This window comes from Erythrolamprus reginae, chromosome 2 (genome assembly GCF_031021105.1).
Source record: "Erythrolamprus reginae isolate rEryReg1 chromosome 2, rEryReg1.hap1, whole genome shotgun sequence".
NCBI lineage: Eukaryota > Metazoa > Chordata > Lepidosauria > Squamata > Dipsadidae > Erythrolamprus > Erythrolamprus reginae.
The window spans coordinates 993,438-1,014,552 of record NC_091951.1 but is presented as its reverse complement, the minus strand read 5'-3'; the positions used below and the strand labels follow the sequence as shown (position 1 = coordinate 1,014,552).

The window sequence follows — 21,115 nt, the reverse complement described above, 5'->3', positions numbered from 1 at the left end:
CTGCGGGATTACCCCTCCCCCACCCTTATCATTCAGGGCACCATCTCCTCCTACAGCAGAATCTTCCCATTCAATGAGCACACGTCTCTGTGTGTGTGTGTGTGTCTGTGTGTTTGTGAGGGGGCTAGATATCTCCAGTCCCAGAAGAGGAATAGGGTTGTTGAGGGGAGGAAGGGTTTTTCTCCAATTTTGGAGATGGGAGTCGACAGGAAGTGCGGCAGGACCAATGGGAAGTCTCCTTGCTCCAGCGTCATCAGTCTCCGGGCAGAGACCTTTGTGACATCATCTGAAGCAGGAGGGAGAGTTGGGGGAGAGAAGGAAACTGAAAGTGGCTGGGGTGGCTGCTGCTCAAGGGGAGTTCAGGGCAGATCCAGAAGGTACCCTCCATTTAATAATAATAATATTAATAATATTAATAAGAATAATAACAATAATAATAATAATAGGATCTGACTGAATTCTGAAGCATAACACACCAGACATTGTGATCGTGGAGAAAAAGAAAGTATGGATCGACATCGCAATCCCAGGGAACAGCAGAATTGAGGAGAAGCAGCTAGAGAAATTAGTGAAATACCAAGATCTAAATATTGAGCTGCAACAACTCTGGCATAAGCCAGTGAAAGTGGTCTCAGTGGTACTTGGCACGTTGGGCGCAGGGCCAAAGGGTCTCAGCGGACATTTGAAAACCATCTGAATTGACAAAATCTCCATGTCAATTGCAAAAGGCCGCTTTACTGGGATCGGCACACATAATTCGCCGCTACATCACGCAGCCCTAGGTGCTTGGGAAGCGCCCGACTGGTGATGAAATACAAAATCCAGCTACACTACTTCAGACAGATGGTTATCCAACATCTGCTGAAAATAATAATAATAATAATAATAATAATAATAATAATAATAATAATAATAATTTATTAGATTTGTATGCCACCCCTCTCCGCAGACTTGGGGTGGCTCACAACAACCATAATAACAATAACAATGTAACGAATCTAATGTTTAAAAAACATCTAAAAAGCGCGTCCATTAAAACCATACAACACAAGGATACCATACATAAAACTATATAAACTGGGGGAGGTATCTCAATTCCCACATGCCTGGCGATTCAGGTGGGTCTTAAGCAATTTATGAAAGAGAAGGAGGGTGGGGGCAGTTCTGATCTATGGGGGGAGTTGATTCCAGAGGGCTGGGGCCGCCAAAAAGAAGGCTCTTCCCCTGGGGCCCGCCAGACGACATTATTTAGTCGACGGGACCGACCCGGAGAAGGCCAACTCTGTGGGACCTTATCAGCCACTGGGATTCATGCGGCAGAAGATGGTTCCAGAGGTATTCTGGTCCGATGCCATGTAGGGCTTTATAGGTCATTACCAACACTTTGAATTGCGACCGGAAACAAACCTCGAGGTGATGAGGGCATGAGAAAATGTGAGGAATGACTCCCTGTCGAAGTAGGGTCACAATTGGTGCATCAGGCGAACCTGGGCAAATGCCCTCCTCGCCACAGCCGAAAGATGATGTTCTAATGTTAGCTGTGGATCGAGGAGGATGCCCAAGTTGCGGACCCTCTCCGAGGGGGTCAGTAATTCCCCCTCCAGGGTAATGGACGGAGAGATGGGATTGTCCTTGCGAGGCAAGACCCACAGCCACTCTGTCTTGTCAGGGTTGAGTTTGAGCTTGTTGACACCTGTCCAGAACCCAACAGCCTCCAGGCACCAGCACATCCCTTCCACTGCTTCGCTGACTGGACATGGGGTGGAGATGTATAACTGGGTATCAGCCACATATTGATGATACCTCACCCCATGCCCTTGGATGATCTCACCCAGCGGTTTCATGTAGATTTTAAATAGCAGAGGAGAGAGGACCAACCACTGAGGCACCCCATAAGGGAGAGACTTCTGACCCCCCACTAACGACCAACTGGAGATGTAGGAGGAGAACCACTGAAGAACAGGGCCTCACACTCCCAAGCCAGTGTTGGGGCATTCACAACTTCTGGAGACAGGCTGTTCCACCAATTAACTCTTCAGACTGCCAGGAAATTTCTCCTTAGTTCCATTCTCTGCAAAGAGGGGCGGCATACAAATATAAATAAATGAATAAATAAATAAATAAATAAATAAATAAATAAGTTGCTTCTCTCCTTGCTTAGTTTCCACCCATTGCTTCTTATTCTACCCTCAGGTGCTTTGCAGAATAGGTTGACTCCTTCTCTGTGGCAACCTCGGAGATATTGGAACACTGCTATCATGTCTCCCCTGGTCCTCCCCAGTACGTTTACAAAATGAAAATGGTGACTGACTCTTTGAGCAAGAAATGCAAATTCTGGATGGGAAATCATATTTGAGCAACAAAATGGATGGAGCATTTTTAAATAACTGAAAATTGAAAACTTTCAATTCGACATTTTATTGAAAACATCTTCAACTGCTATAGATTGCTTCTAATAGTTGATTCAGCCTTTCATATGCTGACTTTGTAAACTGCTTAGATATAAATGGTATAGCACTGTGGAGTAGTATATAAATGTAAGTAGAATTGCTATAGCTATATAGTTTCTCCTGAGCATGGATCCTTTTATGAGAACATAGGTGACCATTCTGAGCCAAGATCTTTCCACACTCCATGGAATTATACGGCTTGTCCTACGTGTGGATCATCCTAGGGAAAGTAAGAGGGTTTTTTCATACTCCATGAATTTATACGGCTTTTTTCTTGTGGATCTTTTCATGGGAAATAAGATGACCACTTTGAGCAAAGGCCTTTCCACACTCCATGCATTTATACGGCTTCTCCCCTGTGTGGATCATCTTGTGGGAAATAAGAGGTCTTCTTTGAGCAAAGGCCTTCCCACACTCTATGCATTTATACGGCTTCTCCCCTGTGTGGATCCTTTTATGGGAAGTAAGAGGACTTCTTTGAGCAAAGGCCTTTCCACACTCCAGGCATTTATATGGCTTCTCCCCTGTGTGGATCTTTTTATGGGAAATAAGATGACTTATTCGAGCAAACTTCTTTCCACACTCCATGCATTTGTATGGCTTCTCTTTTGTGTCAATCACTTTTTCAGATGCAAGATAGTTATTTCCATGAAAATGAGTGGATGTCCCATTGTAATTTTGTCTGTTGTTTCTTCTTATACCGTCGTCTCCTTTGTTTTGGGTTAAAGAGTATTCATTTGTTTGTACTTTAGCTTTGGTTAGCTTCACACTTTTCCCAATATATTTATTCCTTATTTCCTCTTGTTGGGCAAGAGAATCTTGAATCAGAGCCTCAGTGGAAGATGAGCTTTCCTGATTCCAGCTCTTTGACTGATTTCTCTCACGGCTTTCTAATTCCATTCGAATTCCAAACTTCTCATTTCCATTTTCAGCATTGATCAGTTGGAACAGTTCACAGGAATCTTGATCTTTACCTTCAAACCAAAAGGGAAATGAAAATGATAATAAGGTTAGAGAAAAAGGATAGAAAGCCAAGTGAAATTCCTTCAGAATTTCTCCAAAATGTCACTAGGTTGTATGTTTGCATGCTTGCACTGGTGTGACATAAACATGATGATTTCTATATTCATGAGTCATGAGAGTGTCCAAACCTTCCATTCTCCTCATGCTCTTCTGGAACCAGACAATGGTGGGAGGGGTGGGGGAATATGGAGAGCAAATGTTGCAGTCCCTCTGCTGTCATTCCTAAGTATGCACTATTGCCATGGGGCTGCAACACTCATAATTTCGGGACTGGATCCCACGTACTTCGGGGAGGGCTGCTCATAACCTGGAATGGTCACTAAGTGAACTGTCGTAACTCAAGGATAACCTGTACCCTAGGATGCTCACAGTGACACTGCAGGAGGCTTTTGTTCTTGAATTGGATTGGGAGAATGCTCTTCCATGGGCTGCGGGGGAAAGTTCTGTTCCCACACAATTTTGGAGGTTTCATAGAATAAATTTATTTATTTATTCATTCATTCATTCATTCATTTATTCATTCATTCATTCATTCATTCATTCATTCATTCATTCATTGGATTTGTATCCCGCCCCTCTCCGCAGACTCGGGGCAGCTAACAACAGTAATCAAACAGCATATAATTTATTTATTTATTCAATTTTTATGCCGCCCTTCTCCTTAGACTCAGGACGGCTTACAACATGTCAGCAATAGCACTTTTTAACAGAGCCAGCCTATTGCCCCCACACTCCGGGTCCTCGTTTTACCCACCTCGGAAGGATGGAAGGCTGAGTCAACCTTGAGCCGGTGATGAGATTTGAACCACTGACCTTCAGATCTACAGTCAGCTTCAGTGGCCTGCAGTACAGCACTCTACCTGCTGCGCCAACCCGGCTCAATAATAATAATAATAATAATAATAATAATAATAATAATAATAATAATAATAATAATCCAATACTAAAAACATTATTATAAAAACCAAACATACATACAGACATACCATGAATAAAATTGTAAAGGCATAGGGGGAAAGAGGATCTCAATTCCCCCATGCCTGGCAGCAGAGGTGGGTTTTAAGGAGCATACGAAAGGCAAGGAGGATGGGGGAAATTTTAATCTCTGGGGGGAGTTGGTTCCAGAGGGCTGGGGCCGCCACAGAGAAGACTCTTCCCCTGGGTCCCGCCAAGCGACATTGTTTAATTGACGGGACCCGGAAAAGACCCACTCTGTGGGATCTAACTGGTCGCTGGGATTCGTGCAGCAGAATGACAATACACTCCTCTCACATGACCTCCCTAGGATACATAAAGGCCCACTTTGTTCTTTTCGGCCCCTACAAATACGTTCAAATAGAAATGGAAACTACAGAGAAGAAATGCACAGAAAACATCTCAGCAAAGAGACATTGACTCTTTCCTTCCTTGGAGCACCAGAAGGCCACATCCGTTCCTTCTCCCTCCCCGGAGACGATGTCTCATAATAGTGTTTTTTTTTAATCTCTTGGTCTCTGATTGGCAATTAGAAAACTCTTACCGAGAGAGACCACGTTCCTATAGTTTTCCAGCATGACTTCCGAATGCAGCGCTTTCTGATCAGGATCCAGCAGAGACCATTCTTCCTCAGAGAAAGACACAGCCACCTCCTCGAAGGACACAGGACTCTCCTGAACACAGAAGAAAGAACAGAACAGGAGAATTTGCAAGATCTCTTCATGGCCATCAAAGATTTAGACAAGAGGATAAAAGGGGAACTGGTCAAATTTGCAGACAAGACCAAATTGTCAGGAATAACGAAACTCCAGAATATTAACTTGAGATATAGAAGGATCGACAGATTGGGTCCCATCTAACAAAATGAAATCAACATTTCAACATTACATTTGCCGATGTCTCTAAAGTGTGCAATAGGGATGATATTCCTGGAGGTGTCTGTAATATGGTAAATGATTTAGCTTTACTAGATAAATGTTCAAAGCAATGGAAACTGCAGTTTAATGTTTCCAAATGTAAAATAATGCACTTGGGGAAAAGGAATCCTCAATCTGAGTATTGCATTGGCAGTTCTGTATTAACAAAGACTTCAGAAGAGAAGGATTTAGGGGTAGTGATTTCTGACAGTCTCAAAATGGTGAGCAGTGTGGTCAGGCGGTAGGAAAAGCAAGTAGGATGCTTGGCTGCATAGCTAGAGGTATAACAAGCAGGAAGAGGGAGATTATGATCCCGCTATATAGAGCGCTGGTGAGACCACATTTGGAATACTGTGTTCAGTTCTAGAAAAAGATATTGATAAAATTGAACGGGTCCGAAGACAGGCTGCAAGAATGGTGGAAGGTCTTAAGCATAAAACGTATCAGGAAAGACTTCATGAACTCAATCTGTATAGTCTGGAGGATAGAAGGAAAAGGGGGGACATGATCGAAACATTTAAATATGTCAAAGGGTTAAATAAGGTTCAGGAGGGAAGTGTTTTTAATAGGAAAGTGAACCCAAGAACAAGGGGACAAAATCTGAAATTAGTTGGGGGAAAGATCAAAAGCAACGCGAGAAAATATTATTTTACTGAAAGAGTAGTAATCCTTGGAACAAACGTCCAGCAGACGTGGTTGGTAAATACCCAGTAACTGAATTTAAATCTGCCTGGGATAAACATAGATCCATCCCAAGATAAAATACAAAAAATAGTATACAGCCAGATACAATCCAGGTACCAAAAGGACATGAGGGAATATGGGAGAAGCACAACGTCAAGTATATTAGATAAACTTTTAACTGGCCCTGAAAGTAAAATCATTTCCAAACTATATACTTACCGTATATACTCGAGTATAAGCCAAATTTTTCAGCCCCAAAAATGGGCTGAAAAACCCGACCTCGGCTTATACTCGGGTCACAAGAGGGCGCCGGGTGACCACAAGAGGGCGCACCGCGGGAGCCCGGCAGACATTGGTGGCTTGGGCGAGTGTGGGAAAGGGCAGTGTGGTGAACCGAAGCGGCTGTGGCAAGAGTGTGGCAGTTGCCTCCTCTCCCCTGCTCTAGCAAAGATGCCAGCCAACTGCAAGAGCGGAAAAGACGATGGGAAGCTGGTGAGGTCAGGGGGGGGGGACTCATGAAGCAGGAATCCCCTCCACCCTGACTTCCCATCGTCTTTTCCCCTCTCGCACGCCGTCGGAGCAGTTGGCTGGCAACTTTGCTGGACTGGAGAAGGGAAGGCAGCTGCCCTACCCTTCCCACAGCCGCGTCACTCGGAGCCCCCTTTTACTTCCTGCTTGGAGCTCCTGTCGACGCCTTGCAGCTGCCTTCCCTTCCCCGGGTCCATTAAAGTTGCCAGCCAACTGCTCCGACGGCGTGCGAGAGGGGAAAAGACGATGGGAAGTCAGGGGGGAGGGGATTCCTGCTTCATGAGTCCCCCCCCACCTCACCAGCTTCGCATTGTCTGTTCCTCTCTCGCACGCCATCGGAGCAGTTGGCTGGCAACTTTGCTTGACCCGGAGAAGGGAAGGTAGCTGCAAGGCGCCGACAGGAGCTCCAAGCAGGAAGTAAAAGGGGGCTCCGAGTGACGCGGCTGTGGGAAGGGTAGGGCAGCTGCCTTCCCTTCTCCGGTCCAGCAAAGTTGCCAGCCAACTGCTCCAACGGCGTGCGATAGAGGAACAGACAATGCGAAGCTGGTGAGGTCGGGGGGGGACTCATGAAGCAGGAATCCCCTCCCCCCTGACTTCCCATCGTCTTTTCCCCTCTCGCACGCCGTCGGAGCAGTTGGCTGGCAACTTTGCTGGACCGGAGAAGGGAAGGCAGCTGCCCTACCCTTCCCACAGCCGCGTCACTCGGAGCCCCCTTTTACTTCCTGCTTGGAGCTCCTGTCGGCGCCATGCAGCTACCTTCCCTTCTCCGGGTCCAGCAAAGTTGCCAGCCAACTGCTCCAACGGCGTGCGAGAGAGGAACAGACGATGCGAAGCTGGTGAGGTGGGGGGGGGACTCATGAAGCAGGAATCCCCTCCCCCCTGACTTCCCATCGTCTTTTCCCCTCTCGCACGCCGTCGGAGCAGTTGGCTGACAACTTTGCTGGACCCGGGGAAGGGAAGGCAGCTGCCCCACCCTTCCCACAGCTCGGAGCCCCCTTTGCCTCTCCTCTTAGAACTGGAGCCGGGGGACACGTTAACAGAAACGCTGGTGGGGCAGGTGGAGAGAAAAGGCGCACACAGACCCGGTACATGTAACCCAAGCCGAAGAAACTGAGTGCGCCCGAGAGAGAGGCAGAGAGAGATAGGAAGGGGTGCAAAGGTATTGGTGCCCATTGCCTCTGAAAGAGAATGAGACCCAGGGGGGAGTATGGACTTATGGTAGATGCACGTGATGGGAGGAAAGCGGCCAATGAGGAGAAGGGTACCGTAGTCTAAAATGTCTTTTCCTGAGGAACTTTAGGGAGGGGGAGAGGGAGAGAAGCGTTGGCAACAGGCATGCGTGTTTTAACCTCTCAACGGTGCTGCTTTGGTTTCCCCGTGAGTGCCTGCAGGAGCTAGAGGCAACACGTCCATTCTTTGCAAGTGAGCAAAAAAGGGCAGAGATCGCACGACAACTAAGGCATGATTTGTGTCTGATACCACTTTGATGGAGTTATGTAACCCCCCTTTTAACCCTGCTGTTCTTTTCGAAAAAACTCCCTAATCTTATGTTCCCGGGTCTATTTGACCCGGACTGCAAATTGATCATTTTGGTCTTTTTGAACGTTCTTTTCACCTGGAAACAAGTTTGAACATTTCTGCGCACAATGGAATGAAAATTGAACTGAAAAAATTAATCCTTATTGGTTTATTTTGCACATAAATGTGCCTCCCCCCTCCCGTTTTTGTGAATCTGTTTTAGGTTTATTGATAATTTTGCCTGCAAAATGCATTCTATTTTACTAAAGTTGGTGTGGGATTGGTAGCTTGAACAGTGCTTTGTTTGAGAATGATGGCAGTGATGGTGATGACTGTGAACTCAGCGATGATGATAATATCTATGCTGATAATCTCACAGCAGCTAATGCTGAAGCTCTATTTGGAGAAACAGATGAGGAGGAAGAATCCTGTTTTGAGGGATTTTGACTCATAGGTTTTAGCTTGGTTGCTGATTGAACTACTTTTTTTACTTTTTAATTTATTTAATTTTATTTAATTTATTGTAAATATCAGATTGCTTTTATTTACCCACTTTGAAATAAATATTGTTTACCCTCTTTAAAATAAATATTGTAAAACATTTAATCTACTGATGTCTCAATTAATGTAATTTTATTGGTTTCCATTTTTATAAGTTACCAGTAGCCACTACATTTTCTAACCTCGGCTTATACTCGGGTCAATAAGTTTTCCCAGTTTTTGTGCCAAAAAATGGTGCCTCGGCTTATACTCGGGTCGGCTTATACTCGAGTATATACGGTACTTGCTACAATATGAAAGACACGCAGATGTAGTAAAAGCATCTATGGTGACATGGGCACAGAACATTGGTTATAATATTCACTTGGCAGACTGGGAACAAATACGGAATTGAAATTTAAAAATATCCAAATCAGTATCTTATAAGGAAAATGACTATAAAATGTGTTATCGATGGTATTTGGCACCCACCCAATTAGCTAAAATATATCCAAAATTGAGCCCAAATTGTTGGCAGTATAAAAAAAATAATAATGGCATCTTCTTCCATATGTGGTGGTCAAGCTCTGAGACCAAAAAATCCTGGACGAAAATCCACACATGGTTACAAGAGATCACACAAATAGAGAAAGAATTCTTGCAGGAATTATTCTCATTAGCAATATTTAAAAGGAAATATACTAAAGCAAAAAAGTATTTAATATTACATATCACAACTGCATCCAGAATGACTTTCACCCAATATTGGAAAAATACCCCCCCCCCCCCCCCCCGAAAAAGTAGTAATGAACAAAATATATAATTGTTCCAAAGACACATAAAAGGGAGTAAAATTTGAACCTGCTACAGTATTTTGCTCTCCATGTTGTGGAAGGACACAAAAATAGTCCTGGCCAAACAGGGGGGGGGGGGGAATAGAAGGAGAGAGGGGGCTCTTCAAATTGGCTTCACTTCCTGAAGGGAGAAGACAAATCTCAGATCTTTTCTCTCTCTTACTTGATGTGGAAGTTCAACCGCTGTTTGGCCTCCTTCATAAAAACCAGAGAGCTTCATTCTTTCTTTCTCTGTAAGGAATAATTTCACAATGCATCATGAACAAAAGAGGAGGAGGTCTTCTATAGAAGAGGAGAGAGCAAAGGTGAGACAGGTGGGCCATCAGAGCATCTCCCATTACCTTCCGAGGTCTCCTGGTTTGGATCTTCCCAAGGGATCCTCCAGAAAAATGGCTCATGAGCGGGATCTGGTGGATTCTTCTTTCCCTCCATATCATTGGTTTCCTTCTGCTCCTCCGCCTGGCTCAGGAGGAGGCCTTCCGCCAGGGCCACCGCCTGGGAGGTGGTCTCTGCTCCACACTCCCGCACCCAGCCCTCCATCTCTGGGGGCAGAAGGGACAGGAGATGCTCCAGAACCACCAGGTCCAGCATCTGGGCTTTGGTGTGCTTCTCTGGCCTCAGCCATTGCCTGCACAAGTCGTGGAGTCGGCTGCAAAGTCCTCGGGGACCCTCAGCCTCCCGGTATTGGATGGAGTTCCAGGGCTGGACTTCCGAAGGGAGGATGGGTTCTTCCTCCAGTAACTTCTGCCCAGGGCTTGTCCAGAGCTTCCCCCCCTTCCCAGGCTGAGCGGCTGCAGGGCCTTTTCCGCTTCCACCCTTTGCAACAGGTGGGGTCTCCATCCTTTCTCTGTCCTGCAGAGCAACTCCAAAGGGGTCCAAGGACTCTTGTCGGTCTCCAGACGCCTTTTCCTTCACGGGACCATTTCTGGGAACACAGGACGGATCCCTCCTGGTGATCCCGCTCTTTTTTTCTTCCCCCAGGAGAAAATGGGGCCTTGCAAAGACCACAAATGGCTTCCGGTTTCTGTCTCTGAGGTGGAAGGAAAAACAAAGGCCCAGAATGAGAAGGTGGAATTCAGCCCCTGAGCGACCTTCCCCCAACCTGCCCGGAGCCCCAAGAGGCTCATCCCAGTGCAGGGCCCAGGGCCCCCGAGCAGGGCCGGGAACATATGATTTCTTATGTTTGTAGGTATGTTTGGTTTCACAAATAAGGGTTTTTTAGCTGTTTTAGTATTGGATTTACATGCTGTTTTGTATCACTGTTGTTAGCCGCCCCGAGTCTACGGAGGGCAGCATACAAATCCAATCAATCAATCAAATAAATAAATAAATTGAATAAAGAAATTAAATGAATAAAATAAAATAAATAAAATAAGCAAATAAAATAAATAAGGAGGCAGGTGCAGCAACCGCCCTCTTCTCTTCCCCTCTGGGAGCCTGGGGCGAATCCCGCCTCCTCCTCCAAGGCCCCCCCTTCCTTCCCCCCCTTGGGCCCTTCCCCGAATCTCCCACCCTTCCCGGCATCCCCGCTTCCCCCTGTAAGGGGAGGGCCGCTGGGGAGCATGGGCCTTGGGAAGAGCCCCCCCTCTCACCTCGGGCGCCTCTGGATGTCCTTCCACCACCTCCCGCAGGCTCCCGGTCTCAGGTGGAGCCCCACGGGATAAGGAGAGCGAGTGTGGCTTCCTAGACTGGCAAGGGACAGTGATGTCACTTCCTTCGCAGACTCCTCAGAAAAGCCCCTTTGTTACGTTTTCCCTCCGGTGGGTCCATTCCCGCTGTCTTCCCTTCCCTTGGCAGAGGGCGCCTCCTGGCGGATTGGGGGTGAAATACCTGGGTGCCAGAAAGGGCGGGAAAGAGGAGCTGGCGGGAGGGGGAAGGGAGAGGGCGGGGATGATGGGCTTGGGAGTCGGAGGAGAAAGGCTTCGGAGTCTCCATTGACCCAAAGGAAGGGAAGGAGGTTGTGGTCTTTCTTCTGTGGCCTTTCTAGAGCGGTTTCCTTCTTTCTTCCATCTCCTGCCCCTCCGTCTCTTTCCTTCAGCCTCTTCTTTGTCTAGAGGAGAGAATGGGATGGAAGGAACAAGGGCAGGAGAGGAGAGGAATCTTGGTGGTGGCCCCAGAGATATGAGGTTTGGAAGGGAATTTAAATGGGTGTCTATGGTTTTATTTGTGTAGGCCGCCCAGAGCCCCACAGGAGTTGGGTGGCCTATACAGGCAATAAAATGAATTAAAATAAATAAATAATTTTAGCCTCCGTCTTTGTTGCTTTTCTCTGCCTCTTTTCTAGAATCTCGAGAGCTTATTCATTTATTTGGTGGACAAAACACAAGGGAAAATAGAAGCCAGACATTGAGGGCAGGAGAAAGGGAGGGAGAAGGAGGCCTGAGAGGGACAGGAGAAAAAAGGAGAAAAGGACGTTGACTTCTTTTTAGCACAGTGCAAGATAAATTTATATTAAGTTATACAGTATTATATACTATATTATATATTATATTATATTAAGATAAATTTATATTAAGTTATATTAAGTTAATTTATATTAACTCATAATTTTAGCGTATATTTTATATATTTATATTTTAATGTTTTAGTGTTTTTAAATTGTTATTAACTGCCATTTTATACTATTATTAATTTAATTGACTTTTAACGTAATTGGGGTTCTAACGTAATGGATGACTGGGATAAATATACTTGTGGTTATGAATGGAATGACTGGTATGATTGGGTGGGTGGGGGTGGGGGGGTTATGGTATGGATGAGTTTATTGATAGCAGTGTGAATGATAGGTCTGGCCCACCTGACGCTCGGGAGGCGGGAGAGGAAGGGGCACCGATCTCTGGGGGGGCAGGGGGTCGGAATATCCCTGTGTTGCTGGGGAGAGGCAGATATGGCGGGGGCCACAGAGTTAGCCGTTCCAGGGGAACGAGGGATCGTTGCTTAATAACGGTCCCTTGTTCTGCCTCTGTGAGCCCAATCTTGGGTACTGGTGGTGAGTGTAACTCTGGCCCTGGGCTCAGGTTGCTGCTGCTGAATGCCAGGTCGGTAGTAAATAAAGCTCTGCTCATCCGGGATTTGATCCTGGATGAGGAGACCGACCTGGCATGTATTACTGAAACCTGGCTGGGCCCGGAGGGAGGTGTTCCTCTCTCTGAAATTTGCCCAGCCGGGTTTCAGATATGGCATCAACCTCGACCCCAGGGAAGGGGGGGGAGGAGTGGCTATTGTAGCCAGGGAGAGCCTTTGCCTCTGTAGACTCATTGCTCCGGAAATTGCGGGTTGCGAGTCTCTCTTGATGAAGTTGGACTTAGGGGTTCAGGTGGGCTTATTTCTCACGTACCTGCCTCCCAGCTGCGTGTCAAAAGGCCTGCCTGTGCTACTCGAGGAGGTAGCCGGGTTGGCGGTGGAGTTCCCCGGACTCATCGTCCTGGGGGACTTCAACCTGCCGTCACTCGGCGAAACCTCTGGGTTGGCACAGGAGTTCATGGCCACCATGACAGCCGTGGACCTGACTCAAGTAGTACAGGGTCCGACTCACGAGGGAGGGCACGCACCTGACATGGTATTCCTTTCCGAGCAATTGAGTAATGGTCTGAGACTAAGGGGCTTAGAAGTGTTGCCTTTGTCATGGTCAGACCATTTTCTACTACGGCTTGACTTCCTGGCTCCAATCCTCCCCCGCAGGGAGGCGGAACCAATGAAGATGTTCCGCCCCAGACGCCTGATGGACCCAGAGGGCTTTCAGACGGCGCTTGGGGTTATTCCAGAGGCACTCGCCCACAGTTTGGCGGAGTCTCTCGCGGAGGCCTGGAACAGGGCTGCGGTGGGGGCTCTTGACCGGATTGCACCTTTGCGACCTCTCCGTGGCGTTAGACCCCGTAGAGCCCCATGGTTCAACGAGGAGCTCCGGGAGTTGAAGCGCCAAAAGAGACAGCTAGAGAAGCGAAGGAGGAAGAGTAGGTCTGAATCCGATCGAACACTTGTAAGAGCTTTTATTAAGACTTACAAAGTGGCGCTCAAGGCGGCAAGATGCGCGTACCATGCCACCTTGATTGCATCAGCAGAATCCCGCCCAGCCGCTCTGTTTAGAGTGACCCACTCCCTTCTTAACCAGCGGGGAGTTGGGGAGCCCTTGCAGAGTAGTGCCGAGGATTTTAACACGTTTTTCGCTGATAAAGTCGCTCAGATCCGGGCCGACCTCGACTCCAATTGTAAAACAGAGTCGACTGACAATGAGTCAGTCGAGGTGACTGGGGCACGTACTTGTCCACCTCTCTGGGAAGAGTTTGATCTGGTGACACCTGATGAAGTGGACAAGGCCATTGGAGCTGTGAGTTCCGCCACCTGTTTACTGGATCCGTGTCCCTCCTGGTTGGTTTCGGCCAGCAGGGAGGTGACACGGAGCTGGGCCCAGGAGATTACCAACGCTTCCTTGGGGAGGGGAGTTTTTCCATCACTCTATAAAGAAGCGCTTGTGCGCCCCCTCCTCAAGAAGCCCTCCCTGGACCCAGCTGTGCTTATTAACTATCGTCCAGTCTCCAACCTTCCTTTTATGGGGAAGGTTGTTGAGAAGGTGGTGGCACTCCAGCTCCAGCGGTCCTTGGAAGAAGCCGATTATCTAGGTCCCCAGCAGTCGGGTTTCAGGCCCGGTTACAGCACGGAAACCGCTTTGGTCGCGTTGATGGATGATCTCTGGCGGGCCCGGGACAGGGGTTTATCCTCTGTCCTGGTGCGCTTCGACCTCTCAGCGGCTTTCGATACCATCGACCATGGTATCCTTCTGCACCGGCTGGAGGGGTTGGGGGTGGGAGGCACTGTTCTTCAGTGGTTCTCCTCCTACCTCTCTGGCCGGTCGCAGTCGGTGTTAGTGGGGGGTCAGAGGTCGACTCCTAGGTTTCTCCCTTGTAGGGTGCCTCAGGGGTCGGTCCTCTCCCCCCTGCTATTCAACATCTACATGAAACCGCTGGGCGAGATCATCCAAGGACATGGGGTGAGGTATCATCAATATGCGGATGATACCCAGCTTTACATCTCCACCCCATGCCCAGTCAACGAAGCGACGGAAGTGATGTGCCGGTGCCTGGAGGCTGTTGGGGCCTGGATGGGTGTCAACAGACTCGAGCTCAACCCGGATAAGACGGAGTGGCTGTGGGTTTTGCCTCCCAAGGACAATCCCATCTGCGCGTCCATCACCCTGGGGGGGGGGGGAATTATTGACCCCCTCAGAGAAGGTTCGCAACTTGGGCGTCCTCCTCGATCCGCAGCTCACATTAGAAAAACATCTCTCAGCTGTGGCGAGGGGGGCGTTTGCCCAGGTTCGCCTGGTGCACCAGTTGCGGCCCTATCTGGACCGGGACTCATTACTCACAGTCACTCATGCCCTCATCACCTCGAGGTTCGACTACTGTAATGCTCTCTACATGGGGCTACCTTTGAAAAGTGTTCGGAAACTTCAGATCGTGCAGAATGCAGCTGTGAGAGCAGTCATGGGCTTACCTAGGTATGCCCATGTTTCACCATCACTCCGCAGTCTGCATTGGCTGCCGATCAGTTTCCGGTCACAATTCAAAGTGTTGGTTATGACCTTTAAAGCTCTTCATGGCATTGGACCAGAATATCTCCGAGACCGCCTCCTGCCGCACGAATCCCAGCGACCGATTAGGTCCCACAGAGTGGGCCTTCTCTGGGTCCCGCCAAGTAAACAATGTCGGTTGGCGGGCCCTAGGGGAAGAGCCTTCTCTGTGGCGACACCGGCCCTCTGGAACCAACTCCCCCTGGAGATTAGAACTGCCCCTACTCTTCCTGCCTTCCGTAAACTCCTTAAAACCCACCCTTGCTGTCAGGCATGGGGGAACTGAAACATCTCCCCCTGGGCATGTTTAATTTGTATATGGTATGCTTGTGTGTATGTCTGTTAGTATATGGGGTCTTTTTTAAATCTTTAAATATTTTAAATTTGTCAGATTATTTATGATTTGTTCCACGTGTTGTGAGCCGCCCCGAGTCTTCGGAGAGGGGCGGCATACAAATCTAAGTAATAAATAAATAAAATGTTAAAAACCATCCCAGCCGGACAATTCAATCTAAGAGACAAAAGCAAAGTCATCTTAGTTCTGTTTCTTTTGGATCCTTCAACTGTGAAGATACTGAATTTAATGGCTGGAGAATGAAACTCCCCATTGTGAGGGAGGGAGGGCCGGCTCCTGCCTGAGGGGATCTGTGCTCTGATTGGTTGCTGAGGGTGGAAAGGGGGCGTTTCCTCTTTCTCCTTTTTTTCTCTGGAGGCTGTTTGAGATTTACCTCAGGATGTTCCTGACTCTCTTCTCTGCTGCGAATGTTCAATACATTTGTTGATATAAAACTACACGTTTGTGGCCATGTCTCCCTCTTCCTTTGGACAGCAGCTGCCTATTTCCTCCACATTGACGTCTTCCGTTGCATCTTCCAGTCTCCGGGTAGAGCCCTTTGTGACGTCATCTGAAGCAGGAGGGAGAGTTGGGGGAGAGAAGCAAACTGAAAGTGGCTGGGGGGAGCGCCGCTCAAGGGGAGTTCAGGGCAGATCCAGAAGATACCCTCCATTTAATAATAATAATAATAATAATAATAATAATAATAATAATGACAATGCAAAAGCCTGCTTTACTGGGATCGGTAAACATAATTCGCCGCTACATCACGCAGTCTTAGGTGCTTGGGAAGCGCCCGACTGGTGATGAAATACAAAATCCAGCTACACTACTTCAGACAGATGGTTATCCAACATCTGCTGAAAATAATAATAATAATAATAATAATAATTTCTTAGATTTGTATGCCACCCCTCTCCGCAGACTCGGGGCGGCTCACAACAACCATAATAACAATAACAATGTAACGAATCTAATGTTTAAAAAACATCTAAAAAGCGTGTCCATTAAAACCATACAACACAAGCATACCATACATAAAACTATATAAACTGGGGGAGGTATCTCAATTCCCACATGCCTGGCGATTCAGGTGGGTCTTAAGCAATTTATGAAAGAGAAGGAGGGTGGGGGCAGTTCTGATCTATGGGGGGAGTTGATTCCAGAGGGCTGGGGCCGCCAAAAAGAAGGCTCTTCCCCTGGGGCCCGCCAGACGACATTATTTAGTCGACGGGACCGACCCGGAGAAGGCCAACTCTGTGAGACCTTATCAGCCACTGGGATTCATGCGGCAGAAGATGGTTCCAGAGGTATTCTGGTCCGATGCCATGTAGGGCTTTATAGGTCATTACCAACACTTTGAATTGCGACCGGAAACAAATCGGCAGCCAGTGGAGAGATGTGAGCGAATGTAGATAACCCCACAATAGCTCTCGCGGCTGCGTTCTGCACGATCTGGAGTTTCCGAACACTTTTCAAAGGTAGCTCTATGTAGAGAGCGCTGCAGTAGTCGAACCTCGAGGTGATGAGGGCATGAGCAACTGTGAGGAATGACTCCCTGTCGAAGTAGGGTCACAATTGGTGCATCAGGCGAACCTGGGGAAACGCCCTCCTCGCCACAGCCGAAAGATGATGTTCTAATGTTAGCTGTGGATCGAGGAGGATGCCCAAGTTGCGGACCCTCTCCGAGGGGGTCAGTAGTTCCCCCTCCAGGGTAATGGACGGAGAGATGGGATTGTCCTTGCGAGGCAAGACCCACAGCCACTCTGTCTTCTCAGGGTTGAGTTTGAGCTTGTTGACACCTATCCAGAACCCTCCAACAGCCTCCAGGCACCAGCACATCCCTTCCACTGCTTCGCTGACTGGACATGGGGTGGAGATGTATAACTGGGTATCAGCCACATATTGATGATACCTCACCCCATGCCCTTGGATGATCTCACCCAGCGGTTTCATGTAGATTTTAAATAGCAGAGGGGAGAGGACCAACCACTGAGGCACCCCATAAGGGAGAGACTTCTGACCCCCCACTAACGACCAACTGGAGATGTAGGAGGAGAACCACTGAAGAACAGGGCCTCACACTCCCAAGCCAGTGTTGGGGCATTCACAACTTCTGGAGACAGGCTGTTCCACTAATTAACTCTTCAGACTGCCAGGAAATTTCTCCTTAGTTCCATTCTCTGCAAAGAGGGGCGGCATACAAATATAAATAAACGAATAAATGAATAAATAAATAAATAAATAAATAAATAAATAAGTTGCTTCTCTCCTTGCTTAGTTTCAACCCATTGCTTCTTATTCTACCCTCAGGTGCTTTGCAGAATAGGTTGACTCCTTCTCTGTGGCAACCTCGGAGATATTGGAACACTGCTATTATGTCTCCCCTGGTCCTCCCCAGTACGTTTACAAAATGAAAATGGTGACTGACTCTTTGAGCAAGAAATGCAAATTCTGGATGGGAAATCATATTTGAGCAACAAAATGGATGGAGCATTTTTAAATAACTGAAAATTGAAAACTTTCGACATTTTATTGAAAACATCTTCAACTGCTATAGATTGCTTCTAATAGTTGATTCAGCCTTTCATATGCTGACTTTGTAAACTGCTCAGATATAAGTGGTAAAGCACTGTGGAGTAGTATATAAATGTAAGTAGAATTGCTATAGCTATATAGTTTCTCCTGAGCATGGATCCTTTTATGAGAACATAGATGACCATTCTGAGCCAAGATCTTTCCACACTCCATGGAATTATACGGCTTGTCCTACGTGTGGATCATCCTAGGGAAAGTAAGAAGGTTTTTTCATACTCCATGAATTTATACGGCTTTTTTCTTGTGGATCTTTTCATGGGAAATAAGATGACCACTTTGAGCAAAAGCCTTTCCACACTCCATGCATTTATACGGCTTCTCCCCTGTGTGGATCATCTTGTGGGAAATAAGAGGTCTTCTTTGAGCAAAGGCCTTCCCACACTCTATGCATTTATACGGCTTCTCCCCTGTGTGGATTCTTTTATGGGAAGTAAGAGGACTTCTTTGAGCAAAGGCCTTTCCACACTCCAGGCATTTATACGGCTTCTCCCCTGTGTGGATCCTTTTATAGGAAATAAGATGATGTTTATAAGTAAAGGCCTTCCCACACTCTATGCATTTATACAGCTTCTCCCCTGTGTGGATCCTTTTATGGGATATAAGAGGACTTCTTCGAGCAAAGGTCTTTCTACACTCCATGCATTTATACGGCTTCCCTCCTGTGTGGATCCTTTTATGGGAAATAAGATCCTGTCTTTGAGCAAAGGTCTTTCCACACTCCATGCATTTATACGGATTCTCCGTGTGGATGATCTTGTGGGAAATAAGATGACTTCTTCGAGCAAAGGTCTTTCCACACTCCATGCATTTATATGGCTTTTCCCCTGAGTGGATCATGTTGTGGGAAATAAGATGACTTCTTCGTGCAAAGGTCTTTCCACACTCCATGCATTTATATGGCTTCTCCCCTGTGTGGATCCTTTTATGGGAAATAAGAGGACTTCTTTGTGCAAAGGTCTTTCCACATTCCGTGCACTTATACGGCTTCTCCCCTGTATGGATCACCTTGTGGGTAGTAAGATGACTTCTTTGAGCAAATTTCTTTCCACACTCCATGCATTTATACGGCTTCTCCCCTGTGTGGATCATCTTGTGGGTAGTAAGATAACTTCTTTGAGCAAAGGTCTTTCCACACTCCATGCATTTATATGGCTTCTCCCCTGTATGGATCATCTTGTGGGATGTCAGATGACTTCTTTGAGCAAAGGTCTTTCCACACTCCATGCATTTATATGGCTTCTCCCCTGTGTGGATCTTTTTATGGGAAATAAGATGACTTATTCGAGCAAACTTCTTTCCACACTCCATGCATTTGTACGGCTTCTCTTTTGTGTCAATCACTTTTTCAGATGCAAGATAGTTATTTCCATGAAAATGAGTGGATGTCCCATTGTAATTTTGTCTGTTGTTTCTTCTTATACCGTCGTCTCCTTTGTTTTGGGTTAAAGAGTATTCATTTGTTTGTACTTTAGCTTTGGTTAGCTTCACACTTTTCCCAATATATTTATTCCTTATTTCCTCTTGTTGGGCAAGAGAATCTTGAATCAGAGCCTCAGTGGAAGATGAGCTTTCCTGATTCCAGCTCTTTGACTGATTTCTCTCACGGCTTTCTAATTCCATTCGAATTCCAAACTTCCCATTTCCATTTTCAGCATTGATCAGTTGGAACAGTTCACAGGAATCTTGATCTTTACCTTCAGACCAAAAGGGAAATGAAAATGATAATAAGGTTAGAGAAAAAGGATAGAAAGCCAAGTGAAATTCCTTCAGAATTTCTCCAAAATGTCACTAGGTTGTATGTTTGCAAGCTTGCACTGGTGTGACATAAACATGATGATTTCTATATTCATGAGTCATGAGAGTGTCCAAACCTTCCATTCTCCTCATGCTCTTCTGGAACCAGACAATGGTGGGAGGGGTGGGGGAATATGGAGAGCAAATGTTGCAGCCCCTCTGCTGTCATTCCTAAGGATGCACTATTGCCATGGGGCTGCAACACTCATAATTTCGGGACTGGATCCCACGTACTTCGGGGAGGGCTGCTCATAACCTGGAATGGTCACTAAGTGAACTGTCGTAACTCAAGGATGACCTGTACCCTAGGATGCTCACAGTGACACTGCAGGAGGCTTTTGTTCTTGAATTGGATTGGGAGAATGCTCTTCCATGGGCTGCGGGGGAAAGTTCTGTTCCCACACAATTTTGGAGGTTTCATAGAACAGCATATAATTTATTTATTTATTCAATTTTTATGCCGCCCTTCTCCTTAGACTCAGGGCGGCTTACAACATGTCAGCAATAGCACTTTTTAACAGAGCCAGCCTATTGCCCCCACACTCCGGGTCCTCATTTGACCCACCTCGGAAGGATGGAAGGCTGAGTCAACCTTGAGCCGGTGATGAGATTTGAACTGCTGACCTTCAGATCTACAGTCAGCTTCAGTGGCCTGCAGTACAGCACTCTACCTGCTGCGCCACCCCGGCTCACTAATAATAATAATAATAATAATAATAATCCAATACTAAAAACATTGAAAACTCATTATTATAAAAACCAAACATACATACACACATACCATGAATAAAATTGTAAAGGCATAGGGGGAAAGAGGATCTCAATTCCCCCATGCCTGGCAGCAGAGGTGGGTTTTAAGGAGCATACGAAAGGCAAGGAGGATGGGGGCAATTTTAATCTCTGAGGGGAGTTGGTTCCAGAGGGCTGGGGCCACCACAGAGAAGACTCTTCCCCTGGGTCCCGCCAAGCGACATTGTTTAATTGACGGGACCCGGAGAAGACCCACTCTGTGGGATCTAACTGGTCGCTGGGATTCGTGCAGCAGAATGACAATACACTCCTCTCACATGACCTCCCTAGGATACATAAAGGCCCACTTTGTTCTTTTCGGCCCCTAGAAATACGTTCAAATAGAAATGGAAACTACAGAGAAGAAATGCACAGAAAACATCTCAGCAAAGAGACATTGACTCTTTCCTTCCTTGGAGCACCAGAAGGCCACATCCGTTCCTTCTCCCTCCCCGGAGACGATGTCTCATAATAGTGGTTTTTTTTAATCTCTTGGTCTCTGATTGGCAATTAGAAAACTCTTACCCAGAGAGACCACGTTCCTATAGTTTTCCAGCATGACTTCCGAATGCAGCGCTTTCTGATCAGGATCCAGCAGAGAC

General features: G+C 46.9%; 3 protein-coding genes across 3 annotated transcripts in view; all 3 read right to left on the bottom strand.

Annotated features, from left to right (window-relative positions):
* Window positions 1-2,399: 2,399 nt before the first annotated feature.
* On the bottom strand, window positions 2,400-18,083 carry LOC139158414 (zinc finger protein 14-like). The gene is made up of 4 exons (XM_070735723.1): window positions 17,999-18,083; window positions 11,022-11,152; window positions 4,993-5,122; window positions 2,400-3,424 (listed from the first exon to the last, which is right to left on the bottom strand). Exons 1-4 carry the CDS (start codon window positions 18,081-18,083, stop codon window positions 2,709-2,711), a joined length of 1,062 nt encoding a protein of 353 aa, XP_070591824.1. The 3' UTR covers window positions 2,400-2,708.
* LOC139162961 (zinc finger protein 202-like) lies at window positions 9,430-10,338 on the bottom strand. Its single transcript, XM_070743874.1, has 2 exons — window positions 9,771-10,338; window positions 9,430-9,660 (listed from the first exon to the last, which is right to left on the bottom strand). The coding sequence occupies exons 1-2, from the start codon at window positions 10,267-10,269 to the stop codon at window positions 9,533-9,535; spliced, it is 627 nt and encodes a 208-aa protein (XP_070599975.1). The 5' UTR covers window positions 10,270-10,338; the 3' UTR covers window positions 9,430-9,532.
* LOC139158412 (zinc finger protein 208-like) overlaps window positions 17,863-21,115 on the bottom strand; it is a 56,953-nt gene continuing 53,700 nt past the window's right edge. The window contains exon 14 of the mRNA XM_070735720.1: window positions 17,863-19,206. Coding sequence (XP_070591821.1) covers window positions 18,156-19,206 — 1,051 coding nt within the window. The 3' untranslated portion in view covers window positions 17,863-18,155. The remainder of the gene's footprint in view (window positions 19,207-21,115) is intronic.